The 23710-nt window shown below is 34.6% G+C and overlaps 1 protein-coding gene across 1 annotated transcript in view; it reads left to right on the top strand.

Moving 5' to 3' along the window:
- Nucleotides 1–23710, top strand: part of TBCK (TBC1 domain containing kinase) — a 245762-nt gene that overhangs the window by 37403 nt on the left and 184649 nt on the right. The window contains exons 4-5 of the mRNA XM_073892082.1: nucleotides 10627–10741; nucleotides 12492–12565. Coding sequence (XP_073748183.1) covers nucleotides 10627–10741; nucleotides 12492–12565 — 189 coding nt within the window. The remainder of the gene's footprint in view (nucleotides 1–10626; nucleotides 10742–12491; nucleotides 12566–23710) is intronic.

Below are 23710 nucleotides of genomic sequence, written 5' to 3'. Positions count from 1 at the left end.
AAGTCCTAATCTTTAGAGAGATTGCTGGCTAGTGAGTAGACAGATTTATAATAAGCAATTACAATATAGCATTTTTTGGTAAGTATGTACCAGAAGAATATGCAAGTTATCTTGAAGACATAGTACCTCACAGCCAGGAGAATCCAGAAAAGTTTTACTAAGGAAGTAATGCTTGTGTTGAATTTTAAAGAATGTATAGGTGTCATCCACATGGACCAGATAGAAGGTCAGAGAAAACAGCATGTGCAAAAAGGCATTGATATGCAAGCAGATGAATAAAGCAGATGCAGAGGGTCCATGGGAGGAGAGGTGAAGGAGATGAGCTTGGAGAGCTAAGTAGTAAAAGTATCCATCAGAGAGCAATGAGATTGCTTTGTCTATTTTTGTTTATGAAACAGTTTTGGAGGGTAGAAGTGGGGCACTCTCATTTAAGATGACAAGTCATAAATATAAGTTGCTGTTTCAGACAGTGACTTAAGATGAAAATGAAGTGGTCATATGAAGAATGACTGATATCCTACTTATAAATTCCTCCAAGATTACCTAGAAAAGAGAAAATGTGATTTTCTCTCTTCTAATCATCTAAGTTAGTGAAAGTCTTTCCGTAGCTTTCCTCTGCAAGCAATCTGTTTCTGGTCAATGCATCCTGTAACTGTCCATATGCTAACTGTACTTTCTCTGTTCATGTTAGCTTATTCACTAGGTAGACATTTTGTCAGTTGTTGGTGTCACCTAACTTAGGTGATAGGACATAAGAAAAGCATTCATGTCTGTTTGTTTTTTTACAGCATTTACATCAGTGTCCAAATGCAGATAAGTGCTTCAAAATCATCATGATAATGACTGGACATTCCCAAATCTGCCACATACATCTTAGATTAAAAAAAAAAAATCCCAATTGGCATGTTTTAATGTGCTTCCTTATTAGTTTATGCCAAAATTTTCAATTATTCTCCCATAATGACAGTTTTAAGAATATGACACTGCTCAAAATCTGGGACTCTGTATTGTTGTTTATTTCCTTGTGAAATTTCATTGTAAATGTGTCCACTGCTTTCCTGGCAAAATACTATATTGTGCTTAGCTATTAAAAGTCTGAAGCTATTAAAAGTCCTTCAACAGATGAATGGATAAACAAGTTAGTGAAATACTACTTAGCAATAAAAAAAAAATGAACTGGTAATGCAGGCAACAACATGGATGAATCTTAAGAACATCATGCGGAGTAAAAAAAAATGTAGACACAAAATAATGCTGTAGTGTTCCATTTACTTGGAAATGGAACATTTCCAAATGGCACATTTAATCTAGAGTGATGGTAAACAGACCAGTGGTTGCTTCGAGCCAGAGGTAGGGTATGGAGATTGTCTGGGAAAAGGAGCAAGAGAATCCTTTCAAGGTGATGGAAGTGCTCTGTTTCTTGACTGTGGCAGTGCTTGTGGTCGAATATACATTTGTCACAACTCTTCTAATGATACGTTTAAAATGAGTATGTTTTATTGTTCATAATTTAATCTAAATAAAGATCATTTAAAGAAAAGTATGAAGGAGAATTGCTCTGTTACAGTCAGATCATGAGGGAGAAAAACAAGGCATCTTGATGTCATGTGCATCTTTATAAACAACTATACTAGTTTCCTATGGCTGCTGCAACAAATTATCACAAATTGAGTGGCTTAACACACTGGAAATTTATTGTTTCACAGTTCTGGAGACCAGTAGTCAGAAATCAAGCTGTTGATTGGGCCCACTCTCTTTGGAGGCTCCTGGGAAGAATCCTTCCTTGCCTTTTCCAACTTCTCGTGGCTATCAGCATTCCTTGGCTTCCTTGGCTTGTGACAACATCATTCCAATCTCTGTCTCCATCTTCATATCTTCTCCTTTGTGTGTCTCTCTCTTATAAAAACACTTGACAGTGGATTTTGTGCCCAGCTGGATAATCCATGATGATCATATACAAAGACCTTTTTTCCAAATAAGGTAATATTCATAGGTTCTGGGGATTAAGATGTGGACATTTTGGGGCAAAGGGAGTGGGGCCCCCTTTAGACTATATCAACTAATATTATTCATTAATATAATGCTTTTCCATCAGTTAGTAAAATAGAATTGTCTTTCACTTTTTTAACAGTGTCCTGGTATCATTATGGGATACTGTGGGTGCATACACACCCTACTCTCTTTTCCATAGCTTCCTGGAATGAATCTAATTTTCCTTGTGTCACAGTGTTAAGACCAGTGACTCTAGTTGAAGTTTAGGAGAAATAGAAATGCCTCATTCAGGTGATCTGTCTTGGAAAAAAGGAACTATGTAGGTAAGCAAAGCTCCCTAGAGTTCTACATTAGGTTTGGAGACAAAGGCCCAACTATTAATGTGATCTTGCTTTATTCTGCCTTCTTTATGAATATAGGAACTTTGCAAGGTTGGTAGGAGTAGTTAAGAATAAAATTTGAATTTTTTGGATTCTTTGATCAAAATAGCATCACTGTATCACCCCAATTCTGATAAATAGAATAGAAACTGTGAATAGGAAATTTTCATCAACCAAATCTCTTATAATTTGTTGAAGACAGACCAACACATCATATAACTGAAGATTTCAGTTTGACACACTTTTGTTTGCACTATGTTGTCTTGCAGACACTGAACTAAACATGTGCATAAAATGCAGGCCCTCTCCAGTTCACTTGTTTGTTGTGATGGGTTGGGGGTAGGGTGGCAGATTGCCTAAAAGGAAAATGTTGATCTCAAATCAAAATTCTGAACAATAGGAATTTGTTCATGCTTTTTCACGCAGTATTGTAAATAAAGTTTAAAAAAAACCAGAAACTTCAGAATGAGCTATGGTACAGATCCAAGCAAATATGAACCACCGTAGGTTCTGTCTTAAAGAAAAGTTACAACTTTATATGGTCGCAAATGCTGCCAGGGCATGGGAAGTGAGATTTATTACCCAGTGTGTTTGCACTGCCAGTGTCAGTAACAATGATGGAAGAAATGTTTTTGGAGTGTCTGTGCCAGGATAGTATAGCTGCTTGGGAAAAGAAAAATTGATGTTGCAGAAATAACTAGCTTACCCCAGGATCCTCTAATCCTCCTTATCAAATATCAATTTTTTTCTCACAGATAAATTAGAAAACCATTTTGCTGATTTTTGATTTTATTGTGTCATGCAAATAGTTGGAGAGCCCAGTTTACAATCTTTGTTAATTTATGGAATGTAGATAGAGAAATAGACAATAGGTGGATAGATAAACAAAATGTTAATAGAATTTATTATGGGTTTTTTTGAGAAGGACTTGGGCTTTTTGTTTGTTTTGTTCTGCTTTTACGATGAGGCAGGATTCTGTGCAGGACCAATAGCTCATTGATCTCCATTCAGCCCCTTTTTGGTGTTACATTTCCCACTTTATACATTTGCGGACTGAGGCAGTCCGCAAGGACTCCAAGGAAACATTCTCCAAGGAAAGCAAATCAGTGACAGAGTCTCCTGGCTTTATGTCTGAACCCCAAACCACTAGACTATGCTTTCCATATGTATTTTGATCTTATCAAATTAAGTTTGTGATGAGAAAGGAAAGTTATCTAGTATTCGAGTCAGAAAATTAATTCCCCAATTTATTGTATCCCATTGAGCATTAGTCACATTCCAGGTTGATAGCTTTCAACTTTTTTTTTTTTTTTGAGTGAGAACCAAATTATAAAATATGCCCAATCTCACAACTTAGAGACAGATGGACTGATTTTTTTTTCTAGGCCTATCACAAAATAATCTTTAGGTAAGCAGTTAATCAATGAAACTTCCATTTCAAAGCATATAAATCTGAAGTAAATTTAAATTTAGCATGGATGGGTAACCTTTCAGACTAAAACATGTGTACCCAGTAGTGAAATAAGTTATTTCCTTTTTCAATAACAAAAACTTTCTTTTTTTCTCTTTAGAAAAAAAATTGCTCTGTTAAATAGTGTGGTATTTTTTAACAAAATGTTAAAATTTAATAAGTGATAAGTGGCAGATTATAAGAGCCTCAAAGACATTAGCTCACCACTGAAAATACCCCCCTCCAAATTCGGAATTATAGACCAGTGAGCTATTAAAAATTATATACTACTCGAGCTCTATGGTCTTGAAGTTATAGGAAGAGAGTTTAGGTTGAAGATAATACAGGGTTAACAGTTGTATTATTATCTGAGAATTAGTCATTAGTATTTCATTTTTCCTCTCCATTTCCTAAATCACACAGTAGCTAATTTTCATCTGTGTTTACTCTCCCTTAACATTTTACTTCGGGCTGATACCAAGTAAGCAAAGTTTTAGACCAAAAGGAAAATTTCTGTGGGAGTGATCAGGTTTTATAAGGTGAAAGAACATCTTGAACTCATAGAATCCAGAAGTGTGTTTCCTCCCTCGGTTTGCTGACAGTACGGGTATTTTGGCTTGTGGAGTGGCCCTTAGAAATATCATGGATTATGGATCGGAGGAAATAGCATGTGTGGTTTTAGTTACCACCTATTGTGAATGACTTCCAAATCTATCTCAGCAACCCTGACCTCTCACTCTTTCTTGGCCTCTATTTCTTGCAATCTGAATAACATCTCTTTTTGGAAACATTGCAAATACCAAAAGAACTGATGGTTTGAGGCTGATAGGACTTTGTCCTTATATCTTTTTTTAACACCTTTATTGCGGTATAATTGATATACAAGGAAACTGCAAATATTCAATGTATACATTTGAGTTTGGACATATGAATATACCTGTGAAATCATCACTGCAATCAAGGTAATAGGCATAGCTATCACCTCTAACAGTTTCCTTGTGTCCTTTTTATTTTTGTGTGTGATAAGAACACTTATCTACACTCTTAACAAATGAGATCTACCCTCCTAACAAAATTTTAAGTGGGCAATACAGTATTGTTAACTGTTGACACTATGTTGTATACCAGATCCCCAGAACTTATATTGCACAACTGACACTTTAAATCAATAGATATTCCTCTCTCCCCATTCCCTGGTAACCATTTTCTTCTCTACCTAGTCCCTTATAACCATTGTTCTATTCTCTGCTTCTATAAATTTGACTATTTTTTAAACCTTATGTAAGTGGAATCAGGTAGTATTTGTCCTTCTGCGTCCAGCTTATTTCACTTAGCATAATGTCCTCCAGATTTATCCATATTGTTGCAAATGGCAGGATTTTCTTTCTTTGAAAAAAAACCTCTAAGTCAGCTTACAAGAAATCAACCTTCTATAAATGAGGTTGACACTGTTAATCCATTACAAGTGTAATATCCTTTTTTGAGTTGTTATTTCATTAATGGTGAAGAACTTAGTCTTGTTATTTGCACCCTCTTGCGCCATCGTGGGATGTCATTGCGTACATACACTGAACATCTATTGATACATGTTTATTGAACACCTACCTTACAGTCACTGTGATAGGTATAGGGATTACAAGTTGAATAAGTTAGTACCTGTCTCAGGGTACAGTGATTTATTTTTGTAGATCTGTTTTGGTTTCACCAATGTAATAAATAGATGTCCATGTTTTCTTTTTCTTGTTACACAGAGGAAACGGATGATTAATTCTCCTCTGCTAACTTAATTATTGAATTATATTGAATTCAATTGTATTAAAATTATCGGTTTATAAATCTGTCTTTCCAATTATACTGTAGGTTTCTTGATTGTAGAGATCAGTCTTTCTCTTGATATCCATGGAGCCTAAAAACACAGCAGTGTGACACAATACCAAGCAGATAATAGCCACTTAATTGATATGTTTAAATATAAAGGAAAGTATTTTAAAAGATCATCTTGCTTTATTAAAAATTATTAGTCATATTATTTTGAAAGCTACCTTTTGGCCACATCTATATGTTTATGATTACCAAAGATTCTTATGCTCATTAAACTTTTCAGAGTGTCAAGGACAATGGTAACAAAGTAAATGCTAGCCTAAATGCTAGCCTCCCAGTCTTTGGGAGTTTAACAGTAGTAACAAAATTTCAAGAGGAAGAGACTATTTTCTGACTTGAAGTTTCATTTACATTTTCTAGATTAGTGATTGATTTCTTTTTTAACAAGATTCTAACTTGGGAATTGTGTAGGATGAAGTCCTATTATCCCCTGCCAACATCATTTGTTTTGTTTTGTTTTGTTTTGTTTAATTGGGTGAATCCCACTCTTAATCCTAACTCTCCTTCTGGAGTCCATTTTCAATTAACTGTGACATGCTATTACTGGACATATGATTTTTTTTTTTTTACCTTGTGTTATAATTGCATTAGCTACTTCAAAATAATTTTTTAAAAGATTTTTTGATCTAAATTATTGGCAGTATTAAAGAACATAGTTTTAAAAGCAAAAAGAGTATACAGAATTTCACAAATACTGATTCCTGCTTGTTATAGAAAATAATGCTGTCTTTTCTTCTCCTTATACCTTATTTTTTATTTTTTTTTTATTTTAAAGATTTTATTTATTTATTTGACAGAGACACGGTGAGAGAGGGAACTCAAGCCGGGGAGTGGGGAGGGAGAAGCAGGCTTCCCGCTGAGCAGAGAGCCCGATGTGGCGCTCCATCCCAGGACCCTGGGATCATGACCTGAGCCAAAGGCAGATGCTTAACGACTGAGCCACCCAGGCGCCCACCTTAAACCTTATATTTTAAAATAAATTTTAAAATTAAATCCTAAGAATACAAAAGGGCAGATAAGCAAATCTGATTTACTCTGATTTATACTGAAGAATACTGAGTCCATTAGCTCTAATTCATGTGTAGTCTCAAGTAATAGCTAAGAAAAGGTTTGTCATGAACTTCAGTTTTCTTATGTTTGAAGTTTTAAAAAATTATTTCAGCATATATAAGCATCAACTCGATAATAGCATAAATGTGCTTTTTTTAATGAATGTGCTTTTTAAGCTTGTCCAGTTATATCTTACAATCAGCGAAAGCAAGTAGACAAAATAGAACATGCAGTCTTCTGTGTTCAGCTGTTTCAGAACTGGTTTAAATGGAAAAATCGCTTTAAAGATTTGGCTTTCTTAAGAAAGCCCTCTATGTTGAAGCAGTGTGCAACTGAGGTCCTCTAGTGTTACAGCTGAATATGGCATCAGTTTTTAAGATTTTATGAATTGTGTGTGTTTATGTCAGAGAAAGAGAACAAGGACAAGAGAGATTACTACTGTAAACTTGACTCATAGAGCCAAATGAGCTTAGAAAACTAGGTTCTTAATGTTTTATTTGTTAGTCAATCTCAAGCAAAGTTTTTTTCTTTTGTTTTTAAAAGGGGAGACATTTGCCTTCTTTCATATGCACATATTTATCAATGTTACTGTAGTTTTAAAGTTTGGGATCTTTTTCTTTCCATAGTTGGTTTATTTTTTGAGGATGTTTATGAAAACTCCATTAATTTAAAATTGTTTTTGTTTCACACATTCCCCATTTGCTTTAGAGTGACTGTTGTGGCTCTCTAATATGGGGGAAACTATTTGATAAAGAGAAATAGTTTAAATAAGCATTCCTTATAAATAGTAACTTTTATTTTTTCTTTTTTACATACTTCATGGAAAATATCAATTTATTTTAAAATATGGCTGACAACCAGGGATTATCTGACATTTGAGGAAAAAAAAAATCAGAGAGAAAGAGCCAAGGGAGGAAAACAAAAAAACAAAAAAACTTACCCCAGAGGAAATGAAGATAACATCTTCCCCCCACTTCGAATTAGTAGAATTCTAGTAACTATCCCAGAGAGACTCAAAAGAATAATGTATCCATACCAGAGAATAGGATCTATTGAAAAGGAACAACTACAGAATAGAACAAAGAGTCTAGAAATCAAATAATAGAAGAGGGAGGACTAAATGCCATGCTCATAGGAAATAAAACAGAAACTTGATCTGGAGAATGGATCTTATTTTTACCTGCCCACTAAAAATTCTAACTAAAAGATACAGTAGAGGTAGAAAACAGTCAAAGACCTAATGAATCAACTTTTCCTTGTTAATTCTTCTGCTAGTAGAACATGTGAGTCTTCAGATTAAAAGGGCACACTTATTGCTTACTAACATAAACGCACAAATGCCTACACTCTGGACACACTGGACTAAAATTTTACAAGTCTAAGAATAAAGTGAAAAAGAATCCCAAGCTTCCAGAGAGGAATAACAAGCTATCTACAACAAAATTATATTGATACTGGACTTCTTACCATTAATAAAGAACACTTGAAGACAATGGAGAAATCTTTTTCCAAGTTTAAAGATAAGAATAAAACATTTTAAGATCTGTCATGCTTTAAAATTGTCCTACTCATGTCACACTTATGAAAAATTTTCTCATGGATGTATTCTAGCTAAATAAAAATACAAATACAAAATGAATAATAGGAGATATAAAAAATGATGGTAGCTCATGATAACCTTCATGAATAGTTATAAAATTATAGTATCTATGAAATCCTGATGACTGAGATGTTTCTGCTTGAGAACTGGGGGTTAAGTGGCTTAGGTATATATATTTTTCTTAGTTATACAGTGACTATTTACTAATCATAGTATGGCAATGTGACAATCACTTCCCGCCTGTCTCAGAATGAAAGCCAAAGTCTTTACAATGACCTAAATGGCCTACATGATCAGGCTCCTTGTTATGTCTCTGACCTCATCTCTTAACACCTTACTCTTGGCTTATTCTACTGCATGCACAGTGGCTTCATTGCACTTTTTGAACTGCTGTGCAGTCTCCCAGTTCAGGACTTGCTTACTGTGCCCTCTGCCTGAATCACCTATTTCCCAGAGAGCTGCATGTCTTTTTCACTTCTTTAGATTTCTGCACAAATGTCACCTTAGTGAGGGCTTCCTTGATCACACTCTATATGTATTAGCATCCTGCTACCCCAAATTCTCTTCTTCCCTACTTTTTTCTCGTTAGCACTTAATCATCATGTCATATTATGTATTTGCTTGTTTATTCATTTAGCCTTCAAGAAAGAATTGTAGATTTCTTTTATTTCACTTATGAAATTGGATAATGTAAAAATAATATAACTAATAAAAATCAGGAGTTGGGAAAGGAAAATGGGAAAGTTATAAAAGTATGTTAATTATATCATCTTGCATAGCGAAGAAGACTTAATTATATTAACTAAAAGTCTAACCACCAGAAGAATTGAAAACAAACTGTTAAGGGTGGATACCTCTGGAAAGTCAGACTAGAATGAGATGAGAGGGATTTTCACTTTTCATGTCTTGTTCTTTCTTATGGTTTTAATTTAGAGGAGGGAGTCGTGTTGCAAGTATTTTTTTTTTTTTGAAAATTTTATTCAGCTTACTTTTTCTAACATCACGTTTTTTGAGCTATACTTTACATATCTTAAAATATAACCTTTTTAGTGTACAGATCAGTCAGTTTGACAAACTCAGTAGTGTCATCATCATCAAAATCAGGATAACAGTTCCATCAAGTAAAATTTCCACATACTCTTTGTAGTCAACCCATCCCTCCAAGCAAGCCCATGATAATCAGTAACCTGTTATTCCATCCTTTTAATTTACATCTTTTATTTAATATGGGTTGCTTATAGCCTGAATATAATTGATTCTTAATTCCTATCCGATCTGACAATTCTTAGCTTTGACTTGGTGAGTTTAGATGTTTACATTTACATTTAATATAATGATTGATACATCCTAATTAAAATCTATTATTTCTAATTGTTCCATTTGTTCTCTGTGCTTTTTTTCCTTTTATTATGCCAGCTTTGGGGTTGACTATTTTTTTTTATAATTCCATTTTATCTCTACTGTTGGCTTATTTATATCTTTTTTAAAAAATTACTTTTAGTGATTGCCTGTAGATATTAATTTAATTTTTTCAAAAGTCTAATTCAAGATGGCAAAAAAAATGGGTAGAAAAGAAATCTATACCAAAATGTTAATATTGATAGTTTGAGAGATTGGGTTTGAATTAGTCTTTCCTACTTTTCTGTATCTCATTCCTGACTTCCCACATGAATGGTGCTTGATTAAAAAAAGAAAAAAAAAGAAAGAGATGGAGAGAGAGAGAGAGAAACTGGGCATCAGGGTGGAAGATGGCTTAGAAAGAATTAAAGAGAAATATTTGATAAATCATAAATTGCTGGAGGTTGTTTTGTGGATTGATATGGAAAGTAACCTCATGTATATCTACCATAGAACATATTTTAGCCATTTTTCAGGGACTTAGGCATTTTGTCTTGAGCAGGAACAGTGGTTTTCCTTGACTTAGTTCTGCCATATATCTGAAACTTTTCTGGTAATTTGGCAAAGCCAAACCTGCAGAAGGTTAATTGCACACCACCAAAATTCAACTCCCTCCGTGGAAAAACAAATACTGCTCTTAGAGTAGCCTTAGGAAACTGTAGGATCTTTGCCAGATCAATTCTGTTGTAATCAGAAAATCCAAAATATGTATATAGTGGATATTTTATAAATTGTATAGATTGTATTTTCTTTGAATAGAAGAGGAATAATAAAAATATAACTCTGAATTTTTATAACCTCATTTCATTCTTTAAAACAGATTCCGTGTCTGCTTTGTAATTGATCTATTGATCTGTGACTTTTTGTCTTCGTAGCTATTCAAAGGTTTTGTGCATTGCATTTGAGGTACTCCAAGGTTTGCAGTATATGAACAAACACGGTATAGTACACCGAGCACTGTCTCCTCATAATATTCTTTTGGACCGAAAGGTAATTGCCAAATAATACATTAAATATTTGTTTGTTGTTTGTGGTTGGAAGCTACTGAAATCAAACCCACTCAGAGGGACTATAGAGTACAAATATATTTTAATAATATTCATAATGAAATGGCTCTATGAAAGTGATATCTTTTTGGTGGTTAGAAAAAAAACAGCTATCTTTAAATTATATAAATCCATGTGTTTTTCACATGCATTATTTTTTTTTTCCCAAGATTCATTTTCTATCTTCATGTTGGGTTTTTCCTTTCATTTGCTTCCTGAAAAATAGGTATGGTAGCTTCCCAGTCCATTCCTCCTGAATTTGCTTTCATTTTAAGAAAGCTGCTCTATTTACATGGAGTATTTTGTCATAACACAGCTGCACTGTATTTTCTCCTCTTTATTTTTCTTCTTCCCTATTTTTTCTTTTTTCTTTTTTTCTCCATTTGTCTTCTTCATTTACCAGTTGTTCATACCTACTTCTTTTCTTATTGGAATGCCACTTCTCCACTTGGAAATCTTGTGGGGGATTAATAAGAAGCAGGTCAACTCCTATAGGAAAATTATGGTAGCAAGATGGTATGTTTTCAGGAATAATAATACTTTCATTTTTTTCATAAGCATATAAAAATAGTTTTGAGAGAATTTTTTCTGGGGAATTATTTTTTGTATTAGTAGGATTATTCTTTCCCCTGATTCTCTCCCAGACTTTTACTACTGTTACCCTATGGTATTAAAAATCATAAAAGCTAAAGTGGTACTCATTAATTTCATTTTTATAGCAGTGGAGTATCTAACCAATCTGAGTTGCTTTAATATATAAACGTTTTATAGTGCTGGGAAATAAAGTTCTTGAGAACAAGAAAACAAATCTTAAAATCAACTTTATTTTTTTAAAGTCTTAAATATCTAAAAGGAGGAAAACTTAAGAGATTTATAAAATTTATATTTGCTTTTTATTAAGAACCTCACTTTTGTGATAATTATGGCTTTCTCAAACAATATAAAAATTGTTAGAATTCTAGCAGTTTCACTAATATCTTGATTTGTGACCTGATCTTTTCAAGTTAAGAACTCCCATGTCAGGGTTAAATTATAATATTATGAATGGACTTGCAAGTCCTTGAAAAAAAGTTCTTTTATTAAAATTACCAAAAAATGTTCTAAGCAGGGATTTTTTTTTTTTTTTTTTAGATTTTATTTATCTATTTGACAGAGAGAGAGACAGCAAGAGAGGGAACACAAGTAGGGGGAGTGGGAGAGGGAGAAGCAGGCTTCCAGCAGAGCAGGGAGCCCCATGCAGGGTTTGATCCCAGGACCCTAGGGACCCTGGGATCATGACCTGAGCCGAAGGCAGACACTTAATGACTGAGCCACTCAGGTGCCCCCTAAGCAGGGATTAAAGACAAACGAGAACATTTGAGCTGTTTTTGTTTTGTCAAAATACCTGGAAAATATAAACAAAAATTTTTAAGTGTTATTTGTTGTTTTGAGATCTATATATAAAATATATATATGTCTATATACATACATACACATATACATATACTTATATTTGTAATGAGTATAAAGCAGGTTTCAAACATTGGCAAATAGTTTTTAATAAAATTATGGTAAACTAAAATTGTGGTAAATTAATTTTTTTTTCATAATATATTTCACTATCTGATAATTTCCTTACTTATGAAATGTATACTGATACTTTTTCCTGCTACTAATATTAAAACATTTAATAGTGATTTTTATTATTATTGTAGGGACATGTTAAATTGGCTAAATTTGGACTTTATCACATGACAGCTCATGGTGATGATGTTGATTTCCCAATTGGGTAAGAATATGTTTTCTTTTTTTCTGAGTTGTGTCTTAAACTTTGTAATATTTGATAAAAAGTATATTTCATTAATTATTAGTGATACTACTTTCTGACACAAAACTAGCTTTTTTTATTAACATATTTTAATTTTCCATATACTTTTAAGAGAGTAGACAGTGAGTTTTTCCCAGTGTCCAAAAGATATCTAATGTTGATATTTCATTGAATTGGCAGAGAGGCTAACAGATTATTGACCTTCTTCACCTTATAATGCTTACTAATTAATTTCATTTCATCCTGTATTAGGTAAATTTTAGGCAAGAAGGCTGGCCAGATTCTTACAGTGATAATGTGTGTTCCTTAAAAGACGAGGAAAAGCATCCTCATAGTATTTTCTACTCTTTCTAAATTAAATTCCTTGTTCCATAAGATATAGTTGTATGTTAAGACTCAAGTTAAGTCATTGGAAGTATCAGAGGTAATGGGTAGAGTCTACACCTGAAAGTCTATGTTTAAGTTTGGAGACATTTATTTGATCACTTCTGCTATGGAATTCCAGTTTATGTTGGCCTCCAAGATAAGGAAGTTTATTTTATTCTGTTCTTAGCCAGATGCTTTTGATACAGATTTTTGTGTTATTTATTTAGACATTTTAATAATATAATTCTTTTGAGTGTTTAATTTTGGCATTATTTTCAGTACATAGAAGTTTCAACATAGTAGAAGAATCCCTGTGTAGCCTTCACTCGATTCCCCAGATGTCAACATTTCACTACATTTGCTTTATTTCTTTTTTCTTACACGTATAGGTGTATGTGTATATTAATATTTTTTTAGTCATTTAAGAGTAATTAATGCATGTGATGCCCTTTTACCCCTAAGTACTTCAGTTTGTATTTCCTAAAGTAAGGAATTTTCTTATATAACCACAAAACAAATATCAAAACAAGGAAATTAAAATTAATGTAATACTGTTTATCTAATCTAGAGACCTTAATCATATTGTTCAATTGCTTTGTGATTTTTTTTAATAGTATCCATTTGTGTGTCTTGCTCTTTGGGCTCTCTGAAATCAGTTCTGTCACTCCATTACCAAGAATTGTGGTTTGAAGTCATGGAAAGTGTTTCTGCAGGAGACATTGCTTAATTAGATGTTTTTAAAAAGGGACTCATTTATAAATTACCCTTTTATCTTTATAAGATAGATTATAGGTTTCTTACCTAAAATTTTTGTTAGGCCTTCGCAAATAATCTTAAAATAAAGTGCTTAGTCATTCCTTCCTTTAATTATTAAGACAATATTTATTGAGCACCTTCTCTTCTGGCTGCTGGATGTGCAAAAATGGATAAGATAGATTCCTATCCTCAAGAAGCTCCTTGTTTAATGCGAAAATTTTCTCTTTTGATGGCCTACTTATTAAAGTACATAAATTAATAATCTTAGCTTCACATACCAAAACCTGTGGTCATAGGAAACAAACAATTGTTTTCCAAGCATGAAAACACCATTTTGTAAAAATAACTTACATTTTATTTGTTAAAAAAAAAAAAACCCTTTTGAGTATAATAAAAATAAGTTCACAATAAAGCTCTAGTGTCTTCTTACATATGTGATAATTGCCTTTTGAAGTAACTTTTAGGGAGCAGTGGTCTGACAGGAAGTAAATGTGATTGCTAATTCTTCTTCATGTTGTCTAAATCAAGTTCTATGAGAAAGAACTCCAAAAACATAATGCAAACAAAAATTACATTAATTTTTTTGCCTTTACTTAAAGATGCTTTAGGTTTACTAGTGATGAATGGAAGAAAGGAAGTGATTTTTCATAAAGCATGTCAAGTATTTTGAAGAACTACATTTGAATTTAAAATGCTTAGATAGAATTGGTCTTGTGTGCCATTTGGTCTGGTTTACTTTGAAGTCTTGGACCCAAAGGGTTGACCAGAAAGTATCAAAGAGCAAAATGTGAAACATTAGCCAGGAAAAATAAAGTGATCAAACAGCTAAGGCATGAAAGAAAATATTTACACCAGAAGAAGCTTGCAGTTGATTGAAAAGACAAATATTAAGGAACAACAAAGTAAAATGTTAACATCTGTTACAAAATATTGTAAAGAGTTAGAAATTGGACATTCATTTCAGTTGGCCAGTAGCTTAATACCTTGTTAAAAGATCAAACAGATGATGAAAGCCTCACCAATCATACAGCAAAGTTCTGGTAATTTTCTTTGAGTGATAAAATGCCATGCTAAAGAAGAGACACTTGTTGAAAAGAGATAATCTACATTTAAAAACAATCCTAGCATTTATTATTTTTATTAATTAGTTTAATCAATTCTTGATTAGAAGGGAAATCAGAATTTTTGGAGCAAGGGTCACCTCTATGCTTCTAGAGATCACCAGTCAGAAATCTTAGATATAATGATTTACCTATAGTATAGCTTGGCCTTTCACTACCCACACCATTATTTTTGGATAAGATGTGCTGGAAATCAGAATTAAAAATAAACAATTTGCCTTTTAGATGAATCATGGTGATGATGAATAAAAATACAACATAGCATTTATGTCATATTTTTCCATTTTTATAAAAACAGTACTCACTAATATTTATAACAGTTTTGTGAAGTAAACATTATTCCTATTTTCAGATTAAGAAACCCTGATCACATATGGAATATGTGCTGGATTGAAACTAGAATATACGTATTATAATATCCAGTCCATCCTTTTTCCACTAGGCTTCAGTTGTATCCAGAGATGTCATTTAGAAGAGCAATGTGATCAGTTTAGGGTAAAATGATATAATACAAATTTGTATATGACAGAAATATATGAGCAAATTAAAAGTAGATATTAGTGGAGGAGGAGCAAGATGGCAGAGGAGTAGGAGACCTAAATTTTGTCTGGTCCCAGGAATTCAGCTAGATAGTTATCAAACCATTCTGAACACCTACAAACTCAATGGGAGATGGAAGAAAAGAATAACAGCAACTCTGTGAACAGAAGAGTGACCACTTTCTGGAAGGTAGGACGTGTGGAGAAGTGAATCCAGTGCGATGTTCGGGAAAATAGACCGCAGGGGGAGGGAGCCTCCATCAGCCACTACCAGCAAGTGATAGAGCAGCAGAGCACAAAATCGGAACTTTTAGAAGTCTGCTCCGCTGAGGGATGTTGCTCCAGTGGCTAAGTATAGGGTGGAACCCTCACTGGGACAGTGTGGTCTCAGGACCCTCAGGGTCACAGAAAGACCAGGGTTGCCAGAGTGTGGCAGAGCTCCCAGGTATCGGAGTGGGGAAGCTGGCTGCAAAGATGGAGCCGAGGAGTGGGCTCTCAGCTCGGGGTTGCCATAAACCATGATCCGTGGCACAGTCGGGCCACTGCTCTTCCAGCAGGGACCCAACAAGTGGCAGATCCAGGCAGACTCCCCTTCTTCCCCCGGGAGGAGCGGCGCGGGAGTACACTACAGGGATCTGCTGGGTTTGGAGACTCCAAACGGGGTCATGTGCCAGAAATAAAAACGCTTGGCCACAGGCTGGGTGAACACAGAGTGTGGCTGAAGATGAGAGAGATGGGAGTGATTGACTGCTTTTCTCTGGGGGTGCACTGAAGAGTGGGTCCCCGAGTTCTCAGCTCGTCCAGGACCAGAAATTGGGAGGCCGCCATTTTCACTCTCATCCTCCAAAGCTGTACGGAAAGCTTTCAGGGAACAAAAGCTCCCAAGAGCAAACCCGAGCAGATTATTTAGCCTGGCCCCCGGCAAGGGTGGGACAATTCCACCTCAGGCAAAGACATTTGAGAATCACTGCAATAGGCCCGTGCCCCAGAAGATCAGCAAGAACAGCCAGCCAAGACCAAATTTACTGATCAATGAGAACAGCAAAACCCAGCACTAGGGAAATACAGCACATAGAATTTGTGGCTTTTTTCCCATGATGCTTTAATCTTTCAAAGTTAATTTTTTAAATTTTATTTTTCTTTTTCTATTTTTTAGTTGAATTTTTCTTCTTTCCTTTTTCAACCAATATCTTTTCAATTCCTTTTTTAAAATCTTTTTTAATTTTTCATTTTTACATTCATACCCTATCTCTTCATTGTATTTAATCTTACTGTTTATATATATATATATAAGTTTTTCTTTCTTTAAAATTTTGGGATAGTGTCTTCTAACAGACCAAAATATACCCTAAATCTAATGTATGATGTGTTCCTAGTCTCCTGCGTGATCACATTCCCTCTTTTTTTAAAAAATATTTTTTCATTCTTTTTTCAGCCAATTTCTAATTAATTCCTTTTTTAAAATTCTTTTTAGTTTTCATCTGTACAGTCATATTCCATCCCTTCATCATATTTTCCCTTATTTAAGTATATATGTAAGTTTATCTTTCCTTAAAATTTTGGGAGGCAATTTCTTCTAACAGAACAAAATACACCCAAAATCTATTATGTGGCTCTGTTATTTTCACCAGCCTGATCATATTCTTTTTTTTTTCCCCTTTACTTTTCCCCCCAGTTTCGGATCTCTTCTGATTTGTTTAGTGTATATTTTTCTGGGGTTGTTGTTATCTTTTTAGCATTTTTTTTAGCATTTTGTTCTCTCATTAATCTGTTCTCCTCTGGACAAAATGACAAGATGGAAAAACTCACCTCATAAAAGAGAACAAGAGGCAGTACCAACTGCCAGGGACCTAATCACTACAGACATTAGTAAGATATTGGAACTAGAGTTCAGAATGACAATTATAAAGATACTAGCTGGGCTTGAAAAAAGCATAGAAGATAATAGAGAATCCCTTTCTGGAGAAATAAAAGAACTAAAATCTAACCAAGTCAAAATCAAAAAGGCTGTTAATGAGGTGTAATCAAAAATGGAGGCTCTAACTGCTAGGATAAATGAGGCAGAAGAGAGAATTAGTGATATAAAAGACCAAATGATGTTGAATAAAGAAGCTGAGAAAAAGAGAGATAAACAACTACTGGATCATGAGGGCAGAATTCGAGAGATAAGCAATAACATAAGATGAAACAACATCAGAATAATTGGGATCCCAGAAGAAGAAGAAGAAGAAGAAAGAAAGAGAGGGGCAGCAGGTATATTGGAGCAAATTATAGCGGAGAACTTCCCTAATTTGGGGAAGGAAACAGGCATCAAATCCAGGAGTCACAAGAGAACTGCCCCTCCAAATCAATAAAAATAGGTCAACACCCCAACATCTAATAGTAAAACTTATGAGTCTCAGAGACAAAGAGAAAATCCTGAAAGCATCTTGGGACAAGAGACCTGTAACCTACAATGGTAGAAACATTAGATTGGCAGCAGACCTATCCACAGAGACATGGCAGGCCAGAAAGGACTGGCATGATATGTTCACAGCACAAAGTGAGAAAAATTTGCAGCCAAGAATACTATATCCAGCTAGCCTGTCACTGAAAATAGGAGAGATAAAAAGCTTCCAGGACAAACAAAAACTAAAAGAATTTGCAAACACGAAACCAGCCCTACAAGAAATATGAAAGGGGTCTTCTAAGCAAGAAGGAGCCTAAAAGTAACATAGACCAGAAAGGAACAGAGACAATATACAGTAACAGTCACGTTACACGCAACACAATGGCACTAAATTCATATCTTTCAGTAGCTACCCAGAATGTAAATGGGCTAAATGCCCCAATCAAAAGACACAGGGTATCAGGTTGGATGAAAAAACAAGACGCATCAATATGCTATCTGCAAGAGACTCATTTTAGACCCAAAGACACCTCCAGGTTTAAAGTAAGGGGGTGGAAAACCTTTTACATGCTAATGGACATCAAAAGAAGGCTGGGGTGGCAATCCTATGTCAGACAAATTAGATTTTAAACCAAAGACTATAATAAGAGATGCGGAAGTACACTGCATCATACTTAAAGGGTCTATCCAACAAGAAGATCTAACAATTGTAAATATCTATTCCCCTAACATGGGAGCAGCCAATTATATAAGGCAATTAATAACAAAAGCAAAGAAACACATCTACAGTAATACAATATTAGTAGGGGACTTTAACACCCCCTCACTGAAATGGCCAGATCATCTAAGCAAAAGATCAACAGGGAAATAAAGGCTTTAAATGACACAGTGGTCCAGATGGACTTCACAGATATATTCAGAACATTCCATCCCAAAGCAACAGAATACACATTCTTCTCTAATGCCCATGGAACATTCTCCAGAATAGATCACATCCTGGGTCACAAATCAGGTCTCAACTGGTACCAAAATATTGGGATCATTCCCTGCATATTTTCAGACCACAATGCTTCAAAACTAAACTCAATCACAAGAGGAAAGTTGGAAAGAACTCAAATGCATGGAGGCTAAAGAGCATCCTACTAAAGAATGAATGAGTCAACCAGGAAATTAAAGAAGAATTTAAAAAATTCATGGAAACAAATGAAAGTGAAAACACAACTGTTCAGAATCTTTGGGTTGCAGCAAAGATGGTCCAAAGAGTAAAGTATATAGCAATACAAGCCTTTCTCAAGAAATAAGAAAGCTCTCAAATACATAACCTAAACCTACACCTAAAGGAGCTGGAGAAAGAACAGCAAATAAAGCCTAAACCCAGCAGGAGAAGAGAAATAATAAAGATCAGAGCAGAAATCAATGAAATAGAAACCAAAAGAACAGTACAACAGATCAACGAAACTAGGACCTAGTTCTTTGAAAGAATTAACAAGATCAATAAACCCCTGGCCAGACTTACCAAAAAGAAAAGAAAAAGGACCCAAATTAATAAAATCATGAATGAAAGAGGAGAGATCACAGCCAACACCAAAGAAATACCAACAATTATAAGAACATATTATGAGCAACTCTATGCCAGCAAATTAGATAATCTGGAAGAAATGGATGCATTCCTAGAGATGTATCAACTACCAAAACTGAACCAGGAAGAAATAGAAAACCTGAACAGACCCATAACCAGTAAGGAAATTGAAACAGTCATCAAAAATCTCACAACAAATAAGAGCCCAGGGCCAGATGGCTTCCCAGGGGAATTCTACCAAACATTTAAAAAAGAATTAAGAGCTATTCTTCTGAAGCTGTTTCAAAGAATAGAAATGGAAGGAAAACTTCCAAACTCATTTTACAAGGCCAACATTACCTTGATCCCAAAACCAGACAAATACCCCATCAAAAAGAACTACAGACTAATATTCCTGATGAACATGGATGCAGAAATTCTCATCAAAATACTAGCCAATAGAATCCAACAGTACATTAAAAGGATTATTCACCACGACCAAGAGGGATTTATTCCTGGGCTGCAAGGTTGGTTCAACATCTGCCAATCAATCAATGTGATACAGTACATTAATAAAAGAAAGAACAAGAACCATATGATCCTCTCAATAGATGCAGAAAAAGCATTTGACAAAATACAGCATCCTTTCTTAATTAAAACTCTTCACAGTATAGGGATAGAGGGTACATACCTCAATATCATAAAAGCCATGTATGAAAAACCCACAGCGAATATCATACTCATTGGGGAAAACTCTCAGTTTTCCCCAAAGTTCAGGAATACGGCAGGGATAGTGATCACACTATCACCACTGTTGTTCAACATAGTACTAGAAGTCCTAGCCACAGCAATCAGACAATGAAAAGAAATAAAAGTCATCCAAATCGGCAAAGGAGAAGTGAAACTCTCACTTTTTGCAGATGATATGATACTTTATGTAGAAAACCCAAAAGACTCCACCCCAAAACTGCTAGAACTCATACAGGAATTCAGTAAAGTGGCAGGATATAAATCAATGCACAGAAATCAGTTGCATTTCTATACACCAACAACGAGACAGAAGAAAGAGAAATTAAGGAGTTAATCCCATTTACAATTGCACCCAAAACCATAAGATACATAGGAATAAATCTAACCAAAGAGGCAACGGATCTGTATGCAGAAAACTATAGAATACTCATGAAAGAAATTGAGGAAGACACAAAGAAATGGAAAAACGTTCATGCTCATGGATTGGAGGAACAAATACTGTGAAAATATCTATGCCACCTAGAGCAATCTATACATTTAATGTAATCCCTATCAAAATACCATAAGCTTTTTCACAGAAATGGAACAAATAATTCTAAAATTTGTATGGAACCAGAAAAGACCCCGAATAGCCAGAGAAATGTTGAAAACAAAAGCAAAGTGGTGGCATCACAATTCCGGACTTCAAGCTCTATTTCAAAACTGTCATCATCAAGACAGTATGGTACTGGCACAAAAACAGACACATAGATCTATGGAACAGAACAGAGAGCCCAGAAATAGACCCTCAACTCTACAGTCAACTAATCTTCAACAAACCAGGAAAGAATGTCCAGTGGAAAAAAGGCAGTCTCTTCAACAAATGGTGTTGGGAAAATTGGACAGCCACATGCAGAAGAATGAAACTGGACCATTTCCGTACACCACACACAAAAAATAGACTCATAATGGATGAAAGTCCTAAATGTGAGACAGAAATCCATCAAAATCCTTGAGGAGAACGCAGTCAGCAACCTCTTTGACCTCAGCCGCAGCAACTTCTTCCTAGACCCTTCGCAAAAGGCAAGGGAAGCAAAGGCAAAAATGAACTATTGGGACTTCATCAAGATAAAAAGCTTGTGCACAGCAAAGGAAACACCCAACAAAACCAAAAGACAACTGACAGAATGGGAGAAGATATTTGCAAATGACATATCAGATATAGGGCTAGTATCCAAGATCTATAAAGAACTTATTAAACTCAACACCCAAAGAACAAATAATCCAGTCAAGGAATGGGCAGAAGACATGAACAGATATTTCTGCAAAGAAGACATCCAAATGGCCAACAGATTCATGAAAAAGTGCTCAACATCACTTGGCATCAGGGAAATACAAATCAAAACCTCAGTGAGATAGCACCTCACACCAGTCAGAACGGCTAAAATTAACACATCAGGAAACAACAGATGTTGGTGAGGTTGTGGAGAAAGGGGAACCCTCCTACACTGTTGGTGGGAATGCTAGCTGGTGCAGCCACTCTGGAAAACAATATGGAGGTTCCTCAAACATTTGAAAATAGAGCTACCCTATGACCCAGAAATTGCACTACTGGGTATTTACCCCAAAGATATAAATGTAGTGATCTGAAGGGACACCTGCACCCCAATGTTTATAGCAGCAATGTCCACAATAGCCAAACTAGGGAAGGAACCCAGATGTTCATCAACAGATGAATGGATAAAGAAGAAGTGATATATATATACAATGTAATATTATGCAGCCATCAAAAAAAATGAAATCATGCCATTTGCAATGACATGGATGGAACTAGAGGGTATTATGCTAAGCAAAATAAGTCAATCAGAGAAAGACAAGTATTATATGATCTTCATGATTTGAGGAATTTGAGAAACAAAACAGAAGATCATAGGGGAAGGGAGGGCAAAATGAAACAAGACGAAACAGGAGAGGGAGACAAATCATAAGAGACTCTTAATCTCAGGAAACAAACTGAGGGTTGCTGGAGTGGAGGGGGTTGGGAGGGATGGGGTGGCTGGGTGATGTACATTGGGGAGGGTAGGTACTATGGTGAGCACTGTGAATTGTGTAGGACTGATGAATCACAGACCTGTACCCCTGAAAGAAATAATACATTATATATTAATTAAAAAAAAAAAAAACTCGGCGCAAAGAAAAAGAACATAAACTCCCTAACATACAGAAAAAAAAATAAAAGTAGATATTAGTATCATCATCATCATTGCATTAAAATGGAAAGAAATGTAAAAACCTAATTTACCCATTTGAATTTAAGTTATATTCTCTGACTTAATTGACTTATATTTTACGTGTAAGTAAGTACTGGCAATCATAGTGTGAGGAGGTGACTGCAGAAAAATTCAGGAAGAGAAATGGAAGTAATATTTGAATGCCTACATTACATATATTACATAGATGTTCCATACTTAAATACATTTTGATTATAGTCATTATTGCAGGATGTCTTAGTAATCTAATGTCCATGGAATTGAAAAATCCAGATAATTGTGCTCACGACTAAATTTGATGATAAATGAAGAAAGGGTATGCACATATACAATAAGTAAGGCAGAATTCTCCTCATTTTCATTTCTCTTATAAAGCTGGTTTTGTTTCTTTTGTTTCTAGGCTGTAGGGTTTAAATTTAATAATTGTCTATATGTCTGATACTTATGTACTGTCAGCTTAAATTGTAAAGCAGTCTTAATTGGCATTTTTGCTAGGAAATGTTATTTTTTTTTAAAGATTTTATTCATTTGAGAGAGAGAGAGAGAGCACAAGCTGGGGGGAGGGGCAGAGGGAGAGAGAAAAGCAAGACTCCCCAGGAAGCCTGATATAGGATTCAATCCCAGGACCCCAGGATCATGACCAAAGCCAAAGGCAGATGCTTAATGGACTGAGCCACTCAGACACCCCGGAAATGTTATTTTTTAACAAATTTTACTGAGTGTATCTTGTATTTAAATTTTATTGGTAGTTGTTGAGGGCTTGTAAAAATGAATAAGATATAGCAGTGCCCTCAAGTTTCTTTGTTTATTTGACAGGAGAGTAAATTTTTGTATACTAAATATAAGCATAAACAAAAACAAGACATAAAAATGTGTAGTATTACATATTGTGTATAGTCTATTATGTCATATATAAAACAAGTAAAATAAGTATCTTATAATCATTTGAGAAGTATAAGAAAGATAAAATACCATGGGGATTCACTGAGAAGAGAAATAATTTCCATCTCAGCAGAACAACTTAAGGTTTTGTGGAATTATCCATAAAATGAATTCATTAGAAATTTAAAGTTAGAAGTTGGACACATTTTATAGAATATACTGTTTATAAAGGCTTTGTCCTTTTTATTGAATAAGATGGCTTACCTTTATGAATTTAGAAGGTAGAAGACATTAACAGTGTTTTAGTCTGATAGGAAGGTATTTTATATAATATGATTTTCTTACCAGTTCCTTTATATTTACCATTGAATTTCCTGCTAAAAATTTTCGTGTATTTTATAAATACAAATTTTTATCTTCAGTGAAGTATACTGAAATTAACCTATACCAAGTTTATATAACATCTATCACCAGAATATAGTAAAGTACTGAGAGA

This window comes from Callorhinus ursinus, unplaced genomic scaffold, assembly GCF_003265705.2.
Source record: "Callorhinus ursinus isolate GAN/ISIS: 27379988/994484 unplaced genomic scaffold, GSC_fseal_2.0 scaffold4, whole genome shotgun sequence".
Lineage (NCBI taxonomy): Eukaryota > Metazoa > Chordata > Mammalia > Carnivora > Otariidae > Callorhinus > Callorhinus ursinus.
This window is presented reverse-complemented; position numbering and strand designations above follow the sequence as displayed.